Here is a 15,875-nt window from a genome sequence, read left to right as displayed (position 1 = left end):
CCTGTTTCTCGTAAAATAACCCAAGAGTAGGGTGGTTAAAACCATATACCGCTGGTCTAGTAAATAATTCCCTACCTTCCAGGCGCATGCTGATTGTCAAGGTGTCGGCGCACATAGGGGACTTCACGCCGCGCCTGCGTGTGCACATGGGCGCGCGCTACCCGTACCTCGCCATCCCGGCCGTGCGCTACCCACAGCTGGACGCGGAGCTGTTCTGCAACGTCTTCTACCTGCGCCACCTGTGCGACACGCAGCGCTTCCTCGACTGGCCCATCCCCGATCCGGTACGCACTGCATTCCACTCCAAACAAGATCCTCCTTTTATTGTGTACAATGCACGTGTTATGTCGCTCACTCCTTTCAAGAACGTCATAAATCAAAAAACTTGATTTTTCAGGAGAACGTTTAAAAATATAATACAATGTATTAAAAATAAATATCAAGCCACTTACTGAACTTTTTACTGTGCAACAGATCTTTATAGGTAAAACCTGAAGGTTTTTTTCTCCATTTGAAAAATATTTTGTATATTTGAAAAAATAATTAAACAATACCTTTTCTTCAAAATGCAAAAACAACACTTTCTGCCCTGTAGCGGGTAAATATTAAGTTAAAAATATGCCTCTTTTGCTGGGATGTGGTACATTTTCCGGGCATTCCGAAAACATGCACAACTGAAAATTGACAATTTTTTATTTATGACGTTCTTGAAAGGAGTGAGCGATGTGTCATTTGAGATAAAAAAACTGCCTTTACCTTACACAATTTACCAAGCGAATATCGCACTGCACAGGATACATACATTATATCACACTGCACAGAACCTCCATCACGAATATCCACTAGTAAGCATATTCTTGCCCCTGATATATTGCGCTTCAAATTTGCACCTGAATTCGATTTACACGCATTGCGATATGGATACTAGTTACCCATCAATTACAAGTATTACTGCCATACTCGAGCCTGGTACAGCTTAACTGACCTATAATAATTCAAATACGTTTAGCGCCGATCGAGTACTTCGTATTTCCATATAAAGTCTATCAGGATTATGAAATATCGCTTTGTAATATAAAATGGAAGTATAGCGTATAACACGTCCTGTGCTTTGAACTCGGCTCCCGTGTCTGCAATATTTGTGTGGTGTATTTATAGATGTATTTTTACCATGCATTACATCTGAATAGAAAATATTACAGTGTCGGCGTCGCTTCAAAAGATGCGGAAAATAATTTGTGAAACTATTTCATGCCAATCAATCGCAAGTAGCAGTTTTAATGATATACGAGTATATACATATAAAGGGACATATTTCATATTTCACTGCATGAAAGACCGCAAACAAGCTTTGTCTCTTTTATAAATAAACTACCATGTGCTTTGCTGTAGAAGAAAGGTGTCGCTACCGATTATGACAACATGAGCTTTTGATAACTTCCATGAGTCCTATGTTCATGATCATTAATACATTAATAAACTTTTTGAGTAATTAGCAATGCGTATTTCTTATTTTAAGAAATATAAAAAAATTATTTCAATTAAATTAAATTGTGAAGTAAGAGTAAGAAAATAATACTAGATTTATTTTGTTCCAGGTTAAACTTCTAAAAGATGTCCTGGAAGCTTGGACAAAGGAAGTGGAGAAGAAGCCTCCCGTGATGACTGTAGATGAAGCCTTCAAGGCTTTAGGACTGACCCCCGGAAAGCATCATGATGAAGCTGTGGTCCGGAAATCTTACTACAAACTCGCGCAACAATTTCATCCGGACAAAAATCCCCAAGGAAGGGTAATAAAATCATTTATTTGTATGTACAGTGAAACCTCTATGTATCGTTCCTCGAATAATCGTTTTCCCGGATGTGTCGTTTAATTCTTCTATCCCGAATTCATTTCATACAAGATAGATCGCATCAATCGTTTCTATCTAACATTTTGCCGCATTCATCGTTTGAATCATGCTGTACATTTGACATATTTTGTCTGTTTTTTTTTTACATTCTTCTCAATTTTGTTACAATCGATGACAATTTTCCAACGTGTGGGATAGAAACTATAAAAAACTTATGTGACTTAAGGTTGACAGATACAGCAGAGGTCGATATTGATGAAGAGGGGCCGCTGCCTGTACTTTATTTGCATTTAAAATTTGTATTATTCTTAGAATATTAACCTAACCATTGTTATACAGATTGGGAGGACGGTATCTTTACTCGATTGTATCTTCTTGTGTATTGACTTCTTAATCCCGCATTCATTATTTCAATAGGTCCCTTTAGAAACGATAGATAGAGGTTTCACTGTATTTGCATATGGTTATTACATATTTTAATAATCATTTAATAATATTAAAATAGTAATTTCATCAGTTGATTTTGCAGTCACTTTGTGGTAAAAATCTACCCATTTTAATTTAAGTTTTACTTGATATATACATACCACTTTTTCTTAAAATCTATTGTGACATGTGTTTCGCATCATTTTCAAACACTGAATGTGAAGCTAAATCTAAATTGTAGAGTTAGAACTCCAAAATGTAGACTTAATTTTGAATCATGGGCCCCTTAATCAAGATCTTATTAGAGGCCTATGAACTGTAGTACATTGTAAAATGCTACACATTCCATGGACCGATATGGTCAACAATGAGAATGTGCTCCAAAGAGCAAAAGTTGAGGCACTGTTTAGAGCTGCCCAAACCAAGGACAACTCCAGTGATAGTCGACATCGGGGAGACCTGACATGACACGCACAGAAGATGTAGAATAATTAATACGTATTAGATTTTTCAGGAATAATTTATTTTTATAATGATTTGCAGGATCGGTTCGAGGAAGTGAATCAAGCTTATGAGTTTTTGTGTAGCAGAAGTGTGTGGACTGGTGAAGGACCTAATCCCAATAACATTGTCCTGGTATTAAGGGCTCAAAGTATTTTGTTTAGCCGGTACTCTGAAGGTAAATATTCTCCACTTTTTAGTTAGTAAACATTCCACTGTCATAAATGATTTCAACAGTCAATTTATCAATAGTGGAACCTCAATACATACAATGAATCCTTTGTTGTAACTCATTTTTCTGAAATCCCCTTGAACTAACCATAGCATTTGATGAAAAATATACCTATAAATAATGAACATCAAAACAAACATCAATGTAACAAAAGTAAATAAACTTTACACATTGTTGTCAAAATATGACACTTCGGATAGTTCTGTATTACATGGGATATGTTTTACCATATCGCTCACTCCTTTCAACAACGTCATAAATAAAAAAAACTTGATTTTTCAGGAGATCGTTTTTAAAGTTTAAGAATATTATAAAATGTATTAAAAATAAAAATCAAAACACTTTTTGAACATTTTACTGTGCAACAGATCTTTTTAGGTAAAACCTGAAGGTTTTTATTCCATTTGAAAAATATTTAGTATATTTAAAAAAATAATTAAACAATACCTTTTCTTCAAAATGCAAAAAAACACTTTCTTCCCTGTAGCGGGTAAATATTAAGTTAAAAATATGCCGCTTTTGCTGGGATATGGTACATTTTCCGGGCATTCCGAAAACATGCACAACTAAAAATTGACGATTTTTGAATTATGACGTTCTTTAAAAGAGTGAGCGATATATGTATTCACTCCTTAACCTTTCATTTTGGTAGCGATTTAAAGCAATAGTAATTTCGTAGAGAAAATTGTAATTGTAGAATGATGAGGGTAGGATTTAAAGAACGAGGATTTATATAAACATACCACTGAGTATCACTGATCAAAGCGAATGTCTTTTTAGAGCTCGAGCCGTATAAATATGCCGGATATCCTCAGCTGATAAAGACCATCAGAATGGAAACCTGCGACGAAGCGCTGTTCAGTAAATCGGCTCCACTACTAGCGGCCGGTTGTGAACTTGCTCATCACACGGTCAGGTGCTCCGCCCTCAACGCTGAAGAACTACGGAGAGAAGGAGGACTCCAGGTATGTTTCTTTTCCCCATTGAACATGACTTGTTCTCTGCAAGAGCTTTCATGGCGACTTGAAGATTTAGTCAAAAAATTACGAGACACATTAATACCCCCCCTGATGCCACTATTTATGCTGTTTCAATATAGCGTTGTTTTAATTCACTGATTCACTGAGGAACGGAATGCAATTTTTCACCCTGAGATTTCCTAATATTTCCCAATCAGTTAATACCGTTCCGATCATGTGTAAGGTGTGTGCATTCCCATTAAGTTTATATATCGTAGTCATACAGGAGAAAGTGACCAAGTGCATTTTTTACAAAAACGTGATCATCGACTATTTGATATCTTACTAGCTTAATATTGCCCGGAAAAACATCCCAAAGGATTTTAAACTTGGAAGTATAATATATTGACTTGGTAAAAATGACTAACTGCATTGATGTTTATTTTGTTGCCAAGCAAAAGTGACTTACATGGCCCTCCTGAACATTTTATATTTTGTTAGTCGGTCACTTTCTCCTGTACGACTACGATATGTACTACAATACTATTTTGTTATTTAAAATGTATAAGTTTTTGTATATAAAATCCCAATAATTGAACACTGCATACAAAAATGGCAAACATTAGTGCAAGAAAGCGTTTAATTTTGTTGCACTTTTATCATTTCTATCAATTATAAATAAAACACTTGTTTTTTAGCACTTGAGTATGTATTACATATATTGTTATGACTAGTTTCAGAAGCTACAAATGCTTCCGAAAATAATCGTAAGAATATAATACTCAAAGAAAACAAGTGTTTTATTTATAATTTAATCATGTCTTATCGTAAAATGAATGCAGAAACGATAAATGTCATTTATAATTGTGGAAAATGTCACGCCATTTTGCTGGGTCGGTTTTACTATTTGTATAAGACTATTTGTCTTCACAGCAAGATTACCAGATAGCCAAAAACTAACCAAAGTTGGGGTTTACAAAGCTCCAATCGTAAAGTATTACTTAGTAAGATATACATATTTCATTGTTTTGGTCAGGTTCTCTTGGAGGCATACTCCCGGTGTGTGTCCGTGCTCAGCTTGTCCTCCAAGCCCGCGGATGTGGCCGTGCAGGTGTGCGACCACATCAGCCAGTGCTTCTCCGTGGCCGCCGGCTTCCAGCACTGCCGGGAGGTCATCGGGGAGATGCCCAACCTCATCGTCGACCTCTGCAGAATATTACAGTTCAAGGTAGGCTAACTGTCTCACTGATAATAGTGCTTTTGTATTTATTTACATCAGTTATATTAAATTTATGTGATCTGTTGGTAGAGAGTGGAAGGCACTTATAAATGTTCTATTTGCTTGCTTATGATAGACCGTGAGAGATGCCAAAACACATTGTACAGATCGGAATTAGGTCTGCGGTTACTTACTTTAGAAAAATATATCTCAATACTTACGTATCGAGATATATATTTCTAAAGTTATATAGCAAATTTTATAAAATCACCTACATATATGTATTTTTAATAACACAAGTACAAGGAAGATATATCTTTCTAAAGTGATTTCGGAAGTACTATAAAATCACTCATATTTATTGTCAATGTATCTACCATATATATCTAGCATAATTAAACATAATGTCTTTTAAAAGCCTTTGTTCTTAAGAATATTGATTTATAACAGGCGCTGTGGCGCAGTTGGGTAGACGCTCGACTGCGAAACTGGCGTCGCGGGTTCGATTCCTGCCAATTGCAAAATAAATCCAAGAAAGATTTAATTTCTATTGGTCTGGATGTTTGTGATGTATTTTCACATTTACCTTCCCTATCCTTACTATCCTACCTGCAGACAAGACTCTAATAGAGGCTTTGCGGGTTATTCCTTAAAAAAAGAAAAAAAGAAATAAAAAACGAATCTTGTTAAGTGTTTAAAAGCGTTTTTAAGAATACTGTTGGTAGAGAGTGGGGGGATGCTTGTAAGCGTTCCATTTGCTTACTTTTGGTACAGCGCGAGATGCCAAAAAACATCCGAGTTGTGTTTGCAGTTACTTTTAATTCCTATACGACCCTAATTAGTTAACTAATTAGGGTTGTCGTTGATGAAAAAACTGCCTGTCAACAATGTGTTTTTAAATGTTAAAACTAGAAAAATAGAACTATGTTACTATATGTACTATCTAGATTTTTTTTTTTAATTACCTAACGTCCAAGTGACTCTGATATCTAGCTATGACTTATGCAACACCGCTTATCATGTCCCTACTCAGGCTTCAACTTTATAAGTTTCATAGCCTATGTAGTGAGTGGATTTACTCTTTATGTTCAAAGTTACTATAGTTTCATGTAATTCACGAGTGAAAATTCTAGGCAAAATCACTCGCTACTATCTAGATTAATATATGTTGTTTGTATTTGTAGCATTTGGGGTCGGTGTGCTGCAGTGCGGTGCAGTGCGCGGGGGCCCTCTGTGTGGACGGAGCCCTGCAGACGCGCCTCCTGCGGTGCGGGGCTCTCTGGCCTCTGCTGAAGTTTGCTCTGCTCTATGATTTCACGTTAGACGAAGGGGGAGTAGAAAGATCCAAGGACTCCAATCAACAGGTAATTGACTACAAAGTACTTTACATTACTTTTTTTTACAAATGTCAACATGTAACCACTCACCATGTATACTATTTTTTTTTTATAATCTCAACATAGATGAAGAAGAATATGGAAGTCTGTACATTAACGGGGCTTACTAGTCATAGTGTGGTTGTCAATAATGGAATCCCGACTAATTCTCCAGCCCCGACGGATTCTCCAGTTCTTTGGACACGTTGCGCGTGGCAACGAGGATAGCCTGGAACGACTAGTTGTGATCGGTAGCCTGGAGGGAAAGAGAGGGAGAGGAAGATGCCCACACGATGGACCGATCAAATTAAGGCAGCAGCAGGCACCTCGGTGGTTGGAGCGCAACGTGCAGCGCAGTCAAAAGATAACTGGAGAAGAGTCATTGCTTCTGCAAGGGTCACAACCCTCAGCAATGAGGAATAAGACGGAGAAGAAAAAGTCAATAATGGGTAGAATCAGTGAATGTTACACGTGTGTAATCACTTAAACCAGCCTATGATGGTCGTAAGCCCCGTAAATGCCCAGATTTCCATATTCTTCTTCATTTATGTTGAGATGTCAAAAAATAACTCCTATAATTGGAGATAATCCAGATTTGTGAACTTTTGTTTCGTTTGCATTACATAAGTTAATCAACTGAACTGAGCTTTACGCAAATGGTTTCTTCTGATTTATTAATTGTTTTATTATTATTTTTATTTTTTAACTTTTTAATTATTAGATTTTATAAAAAAAACATGTAGTTTAAATTTTCATACATTTTTATTGCTCGGTTTGTTTTTTTGTTTTTTTTTTGAACTGGTTAAATTTTAAATGAACAAATTTAACTCTTTAAATGAAAAAATTAAATAACGTGAGAAAAAAACATTAGCAAGAAGTGGTAAATATATTTTCTTTCAAAAATCATTTTCTGTATGGGTTGCTCCTACCCATTATATTGTATTAAATTTTAGTCTCATTATTGCCAGATGACAATGAATTAACATTATTTTATTATTATTATCATCAACAGGAGGTAGCGAACCAGCTAGCCAAGTTGTCCATCATCGCCTGCGGTCGCCTGGGAGGCTACCTGGCCGCGGACTCGGAGACCCCCTGCAATCAACTCGCCAGGAACGCTTGCCAAGCCCTGCTCACGCCCTATCTTGCCAATAAACTTAAGAACGATAAGCCGGAAGAGGTACAACCAATTATTACAATTTACCCTTCGCTGCATCGTGTATCAAATTTGTTACATAGCCAAAAGTTGGTGTTAAAACACATAACAATATCTCATAAGGATAACCATTGCATGGTGTTGCAAATTTGATACATAAGTATTTTCTCGATTTTTCTTTGTTCAAAGTTTTTCATTCTTTTTTTAAAATTTTTCATCTAATATTTAGAGTAAGATACTATAGAATTTTTATTATTATTTTAAATGAAAAAAGTCATGCAACGAAGGGTTAGTTTACATGAATAACCCTTTAGCTACCAAAATCCGATATATCGGCTTTCAGTACTCTTATTTTTTGACATCTCATCAAAGATGAAGGAGAATATGGAAGTCTGGGCATTTAGTTCTAATGATTCAAGAACAATGTTTCTAAATTGGTTCATATATATAGAACTTCTTTTATTGACTTATTAATTTTTATTCAATTAAAATTACTTATAAATTGTCAATGAGTGTAACAACTTGGAATTCAATTTAGATTTGAAAAAAAAATGTAAATAAAAATATGAATTTATGACAAATAATTAATAATTTTTATCTAGAAAACTGTCTAAAAGCATTTCTTTTTGCCGGCGCTACAAATTTGATTTTTCTCAGATTTTGCACTTTGTATATTTTTGTTACAGCTCCTCAAAATACTGAATTCCAACTGGAGGAATCCATACCTTGTGTGGGATAACAGCACGAGAGCCGAGTTATCTGAATTTTTACAAAATAGAAAGCAATACGCCCTAAACGATGACGAAGATGATGACATTATTCTCTGCACCGAGTTTAAATACTCGGCTCACGAAGGACAGCTGATGATAGGAGAATTATTTGTTCAAATTTACAACGAACAACCCACATTCCCAATAGAGGTACGTGATCAACCTAAAAAATTAACCCTCTCTTGATATTCATATAAATGTTGTAAAGTGTCGGGGTTGTGGTCCCGTGTTTAGTGTCGCGAACTCTTAAGTCAGAGTTTATCGGTTTGAACCCACTCTACTACAATTTGATACCTATTTCTAATAATGAGCTGCTTAGGCTCACAGAAATAGTATGAAATAGAAATATTTGTGTAAATAATAAAAATACAAATATTTCTCTTTTTAAAAAAAAAATATATATCTAATTATCCTGTTACATGCGTAGTTTATTTATTTAAAAAAAATATCACACGACAGGCGCCATGGCGTAATTGGGTAGACGCCCGACTGCGAAACTGGCATCGCGGTTTCGATTCCCGCCAATTGCAAAATGAATTCAAGAATTTCAATTGGTCTGGGTGTCTGTGATGTATTTTTCATATTAACCTTCCCTATCCTTACCATCCTACCTGCAGACAAGCCTCTAAAAGTAGAGGCTTTGCGGGTTATTTCTTTCAAAATAAAAATAAAGTCAAAGTACACATTTTTTCTATCCCTTATCCGCACCTATTAGTACATACCGCACTGCATTGTATATAACTAGTAGTGTTATCTTAATAGCTAAATACACAAAGGAAAGGTGATCAACCCTGCTCTTCAGGTGCCAGTACAGTGTGATACCAATTTGTTTTGTGAAATGTCCAATTTGAAGTGAAAAACCTGCTAATAAAGATATTTTGTTTATACTGTCTCTCATAAAAGGGTTTTGTGACATGTGCGGTTTTTGTCTCTAGTAAAAATTGCACTTGTTTAAATGTGTGTATCTAATAAGGCCAATTAATATTTGACGTTTCAGAATCCAAAAGGTTTGGCTATAGATCTCCTGGAATATCTTGGAAAACAATCACAGGGTGCGATGGATGATGAGAAAATTAGTCACATAGAAATGGCTCTCCAAGCTTTAGCCAATGTCATAAAAAATAATGCCGGTGAGTTCTCTTTCATATGCACATCATCAATTTTGCATGTTTTAATGATCTTCTTAATAATTCACATATCGTAGTCATACAGGAGAAAGTGACCAAGTGCATTTTTTACATAAATGTGATCATAGACTATTTGATATCGTACTAGCTTAATATTGCCCTGAAAAAAAATCCCAAAGAAATTTATACTTGGAAGTATAATATATTGACTTGTTAAACATGACTAACTGCATTGATGTTTATTTTCTTGCCAAGCAAAAGTGATTTGAATGGCCCTCCTGAACATTTTACGTTTTGTCAGTTGGTCACTTTCTCCTGTACGACTACGATATATAGTTTGAAAGAATATAATTGTGTAATAAAAACCATATGATGATACCACATTTATTTTGTTTCTTTATGTTTATTACAGGAGTTGAGATACAGTGTATCGGACATTTCGGATTAATATTTGGGTTGTTGAGTGCTCGAGGATATCCCGCAGTGCAGCAAGCCGCTCTTCAGGTAATTCTTAATTTTGTTTTTTAGTAAATATAACTAAATAATCCAGACATCCATATTCTTCTTCATCTTTGATGAGATGTTAAAAAAAATGAAGATTAATCTACTCACTCTCGTTTGCTGACTGTTCTAGGTGGTGTGCCACAGTGCCGGGTGCGGGGAGTGCGTGGAGGACGTGGCTGCTGGGCGCCTCCTGGGCCATCTGCTGCCGCTGGTGGGCGCAGGCCCCCTGCAGCCCGCAGCCCTGCACGCCCTGTCTCCCCTGCTCACCAACACCAGCATAGTCAACGAGGCTCTCAATAAAGGTGCGCCCTATCGACATACAATCCCCCTAACTAGATGTAGAGGATGCCAGACAGACAAGTGGGGTGTTTCATCCTTTGCCTGGCCTTTATGGTGGAACGGCATAATGGTTGTAGTACTCGTAGTAGTAGCAGTAGTCTTTCTTCTTTCTTCTTTTTCCATGTTCCATGTTCGCTTCCATGGTATTTGTTACTTTTTCTTGGTTTATATTTCTCTCTAGCTTGTCAAATATATTAGGAGATAGAAATACACAATACTTTGTACTCAATAATTACAAGCTGGTGTGATTAGCTTGAAATGATTGAATCCAAAAAACTGAATTTACTAACTGCTTTTTAAAGAACTTTTTTATTTTTAATTCAACTACCCATGTCATACAATTAAAAAAAAAATACTAGCATGATACAAATTTTAGTGGCAATAGTGTATATTTTAAAAGATCTCCATAAAAGTAAGCACAAGTCAAAATTAGATTACTGAGCCACCTTATAAAAAAAGTGTATCTTAACATATACTCGTAGTGAAGATATATTACCAAAGTTCTTTCTGCTTACTTTAGGTAGAGCGCGAGATGCCAAAATACTTTGAACAGATCGGAATTGCGTTTCCGGTTACTTTTGATTAGGTTACTTGTGATAAGTTTACGTTTTTCATCAACCCCGACCCTTACTAGTCTACTAATTAGGGCCGGGGTTGGTGAAAAAAACTGCCCGACAACAATGTGTCAATGTAACTGTAGATGATAAAAAAACGCATTTGCCTCTTTCCAGGTGCTGTGATTTACTTATTAGACTTATTCTGCAATTCCAATTCCGAACAATTATCGGAAACCTCCGCCGAACTACTCTCCAAGATGATGGCTGACAAACTCCACGGGCCCAAGGTAGTTTTTCCGTCACAATTTTACACGTTTATCGTAAACTTTTTCTTTTTATATATTAATTTTTAAATCAAACACAGATTTTTTGAGTCTACTTTAATTTGTATTTTACTAACAAAAACACAAAAAATTAAAATTGTGACAATTGTTTCTCCTAGTTATGGCATTTTCAAACGAATGTGAAAATAAATACATAAATTAAAATAGAGTTCTACAAATTAAATGCCAAATCAAAAAATAAACTTTTTCAACAATCAAAAACTCGGGATATAACTGTCGCCTTCCACAGGTGAAATTGTCCCTCTGTCGATATCTGCCGGCCATATTTGCTGATGCCATGAGGTCGGGCGGAGCGGCTGCAGCGGCGAGGATGCTCAACACTCCGCAGCAGCATCCTGAGCTCGTGTGGAACACCGACTCTAAAGACAGAGTCTCCTCGCTCATTTCCCAGCACAAGGATCAGTAAGTTTATTTTATATCTAGGGGTTTACTGCATCTGATATATAGATAGATCACAATAATTTACACCGAGTGTCTTAAAATATATTTTTCAAGCATTGGTAGCTTTCAAGATGACATATTTAATAGATATATTATTCTGATATGATATGATCTCAAAAAATTATTTTGGTTTACAACATTTTGTGTCCAAATTCTTGTTGAAAAATCTGGATTTTCTCTACTTAGAGAGTTATTTTTTCATTATTTTTTGACATCTCATCAAGATGAAGAAGAATATGGAAGTCTGGTCACAAAATCTGGATTACCTCCAATTACAGGAGTTATTTTCATATTATTTTTTGACATCTCATCAATCTTTGATGTATTTGGACACACTCAAAATGTTGTAAAAAAAGTTATTTTTACATTTTTTGAGATCTCAACATAGATGAAGAACAATATGGAAGTCTGGGCATTTACAGGGCTTACGACCGTCATAGGTTTAGTTAAGTGATCACTTTACACGTGTGTAACATTCACCAAATTCTACCCTTGATTCACTACCACACTACTCAAATTCTTGAAAGTTCTAAATATATTGATCAAACTCGTAACACAGTGGGCATAGTATAAAAAGTATTAAAAAAAAAAGAATCTTGTAGAACTCCACATTATTATTTAGTGTGGTGCTCTATGCCTGATCGGGCGTGAATAATGATCAGAACATTTAATACTCTCATAATAATAATAATGTCCGCCTCCGTAGTGTAATGGTCATCTCGCTCGGCTACCTTTCTGGAGGTCCCGGGTTTGATTCCCAGGGGGGGTTTTTTCACTAGAATATTTATTCAATATGATCTTGCAGCGGAGGGCTGATCACCTTTCCTTCATGTGTAACGATCAAGATAATACTGTGTTTATATGATGCAGTACCCTATGCTCCATTGGGTGCTGATAAGGGTCTGAAGAAGAATAATAATAAATCTATCAATCTTTTATTATTTCTATTTGCAGGCACTACTCGGCCCAGCTGCGGGACCCTTCCGCCGCGTGCAACACGGCCGTGTCGGAGTCGGGCGTGGGGTCCGCGTGGACGCCCCCCGGGGAGGTGGTGGTGGGGGGCGTGTACCTGCGCCTGTTCGTGGCCAACCCGCAGTGGGCGCTGCGCAGCCCGCGCACCTTCCTGGCCGACCTGCTGGACTGCACCATGGCAGGGCTGCAGAAAGGGGGGCAGGTGAATAGAGGGATTTATTCATCTGTAGCTAGACTGACAAAAGCTTTCTTCATTCCAACAAAGATGGCTGTTGTGAACTCGTATGTACTGTGTCACGAGATTGATTAATATATCGCTCACTCCTTTCAAGAACGTCATAAATCAAAATCCTCAATTTTCAGTTGTGAGCTATCAATGAGTGAAGTCATCTAAATTGGCCTATTTTTACTTACAAACTAATTATTTTTTATTTCAATTTTCCTTGGTAAATACCACTGTTTTTAAAAATATATTGCGATACGTGTTTCAATGTATTCTGCAATGGTGTTTGAAAATGATACGGAATGCCTTGAAACACATAGCTTTCTCCTATCAAAAAGAACCATATATCAAAAATTGACAATTTTCAGTTGTGCATGTTTTCGGAATGCCCAGAAAATGTACTATATTCCAGCAAAAGAGGCATATTTTTAGCTTAATATTTACCCGCTACTGGGCAGAAAGTATTGTTTTTACATTTTGAAGAAAACGTATTGTTTAATTTTTTTTAATAATATTTTTATATATTTTTATAATTTTTTTAATAATTTTTTAATAATAAATACACTAAATATTTTTCAAATGGAGATAAAACCTTCAGGTTTCACCTAAAAAGATCTGTTGCACAGTAAAAAGTTTAATAAGTGGCTTGATATTTATTTTTAAAACTTTATTCTCTTGAAAAATAAAGTTTTTTGATTTATGACGTTTTTTGTAGCGGGTAAATATTAAGTTAAAAATATGCCGCTTTTGCTGGGATATAGTACATTTTCTGGGCATTCCGAAAACATGCAAAACTGAAAATTGTGGATTTTTGATTTATGATGTTGTTGAAAGGAGTGTCGGTATTTCTTACTCGTTCTCGCAATGTGTTTCCGGTTATGGATCGGAGAGTCTTCATTTCGGAGGTTCAAAGTCGAAATTTAATATTAGGTAATATGGTAATGTAAAGATAATATTGTTCCAGGGCGAGTTGCTGGAGCTGTGCACTCAGGCGCTGTGCGGGCTGCTGAGCGCGCAGCCCTCGCTGGCCGACCTGGTGGCGGGCCGGGGGCACCTGCCCCGCTTGTGTCGCTACCTCGCCTCCCACCCGCAGCACGCCTTGCCCATCCTGCACACCGTGTCCAACAGCCAGGTTACACTCTACTTCACATTCCACTCAAACTTACCTTTCAATGAAGCCGGATGCTAACTCGTTATAAGAACAAAGCGTAATTGAACGAAGCGTTAGGGTTGTTTTTCTCGATCTCATAGAGGCGGTCAGTGGTAATGCATTGAAAATGCTAGGATTTGTTCTGCATTTGGTTTTCGAAAATACCCGCTGAGAACTCTTTATAACTCCTTGGTGCGAAGTAGACTCGAGAGTGGCTCGATGATTTGGGGGCCACACAAGCTTAAGTACTCTCTTATGGTAGAGAAAGTCCAAAAGAAGTTTCTCAGGTATCTCTACATGAGAGAGTACAGCTATTATCCTTGCCTCTACCCGACCGAGTTTCTCCAGGGTATGCTTGGCCACAATAGTTTAGAGACTAGAAAGAATGTGTATGAATTACGCATTTTTATTGATTGTTGAGCGGTATGATCGAAAATCCTGAAATTATCCAGAACATTGGTCTGTATGTTCTCGATAGTTACCTAAGGCAGCGTCGGCATAGATTGTTTCACATTCCTATACATAGGACCAACCTGCCGATGGTTATGCCTGTAGGAAGAGCTACGGCTATGTTGTACAATATCTCATTGGATATTGATCTGTTCCATGTGTCTGAGTTTTCCGAAGCGGGATTCTTCTACACCTTTAGCAATAGTTCTTGCATATTTTAAATGTATGTATGTATTTAATGTATACGCTTTAAATTTTTTAGTTTGTAATGTATATGTTAATTGAAAATAAATAAATTTAATTGAATTGTAGTTAACATATCGCTCACTCCTTTCAAGAACGTCATAAATCAAAAAACTTGATTTTTCATGAGAATGTTTTTAAAGTTTAAAAACATAACACAATGTACATAAAAATAAATATCAAGCCACTTTTTGAACTTTTTACTGTGCAACAGATAGGCACAACCTGAAGGTTTTTTCTCCATTTGAAAAATATTTAGTTTATTTGAAAAAAATAATTAAAAAATACCTTTTCTTCAAAATGCAAAAACAACATTTTCTGCCCTGTAGCGGGTAAATATTAAGTTAAATAATGCCGTTTTTGCTGGGATATAGTACATTTTCTGGGCATTTCAAAAACATGCACAACTGAAAATTGACAATTTTTTATTCATGACGTTCTTGAAAGGAGTGAGCGACATGTTGCAGGCCGGTTTTTTAATCAACCGATCTTAATTGTACTCGGACAGTCTGCCACCCGACCCTCAGTATACTAATCACACTACATACCCAATTCTGATCTATACAATATTTTTTGGTGTGCACTAATCACAAGTAACCCCAAACTCAATTCCGATCTGTACAAAGCGTCTCTCGGGCTCCAACAAAAGTAAGCAAATATAACGCTTATAAGCGTCTCCTGCTCTTTACCAACAATATGTAAAATATGCTGATAAGCGTTTCCCGCAAACAATGCGTAAAGTGTTTAGTAAGATAGTTTATACGTAGTACATAATCAAGTGTTTTTTAACAAATAAAATAGTACGATATTCACCATTAAACTATGAATTGTATCCATTTTATGTTCAAGATTTATATTAAAAATATATCTGTATTTCCTTATATTCAAGTGAATGGGTATTTTAGAACACACTTTGTTGTTGCCGCCTTGGTGTAATGGTTAGCGTGTTTGGCTACCATGCTGGAGGTCCCAGATGCGATTCCCAGGGTGGGATGAAAATAAATATTAGCAATTTTATACTCTAATACTTATT

At 36.3% G+C, this 15,875-nt stretch overlaps 1 protein-coding gene across 1 annotated transcript in view; it reads left to right on the top strand.

Moving 5' to 3' along the window:
• Positions 1-15,875, top strand: part of Rme-8 (receptor mediated endocytosis 8) — a 46,947-nt gene that overhangs the window by 22,856 nt on the left and 8,216 nt on the right. The window contains exons 19-33 of the mRNA XM_088274347.1: positions 83-284; positions 1,599-1,790; positions 2,823-2,958; positions 3,793-3,977; positions 5,008-5,199; positions 6,375-6,554; positions 7,579-7,746; positions 8,409-8,642; positions 9,490-9,622; positions 10,032-10,123; positions 10,254-10,425; positions 11,194-11,306; positions 11,593-11,765; positions 12,759-12,978; positions 13,964-14,131. Of these exons, the coding sequence (XP_088130473.1) occupies positions 83-284; positions 1,599-1,790; positions 2,823-2,958; positions 3,793-3,977; positions 5,008-5,199; positions 6,375-6,554; positions 7,579-7,746; positions 8,409-8,642; positions 9,490-9,622; positions 10,032-10,123; positions 10,254-10,425; positions 11,194-11,306; positions 11,593-11,765; positions 12,759-12,978; positions 13,964-14,131 (2,560 nt within the window). The remainder of the gene's footprint in view (positions 1-82; positions 285-1,598; positions 1,791-2,822; positions 2,959-3,792; positions 3,978-5,007; positions 5,200-6,374; positions 6,555-7,578; positions 7,747-8,408; positions 8,643-9,489; positions 9,623-10,031; positions 10,124-10,253; positions 10,426-11,193; positions 11,307-11,592; positions 11,766-12,758; positions 12,979-13,963; positions 14,132-15,875) is intronic.

Source organism: Brachycentrus maculatus, unplaced genomic scaffold (assembly GCF_059751285.1).
Source record: "Brachycentrus maculatus isolate JH-2025_06_01 unplaced genomic scaffold, ASM5975128v1 h1tg000659l, whole genome shotgun sequence".
Lineage (NCBI taxonomy): Eukaryota > Metazoa > Arthropoda > Insecta > Trichoptera > Brachycentridae > Brachycentrus > Brachycentrus maculatus.
Note: the sequence above shows the minus strand (reverse complement) of the source record. Positions and strands in the feature narration are given on the sequence as shown.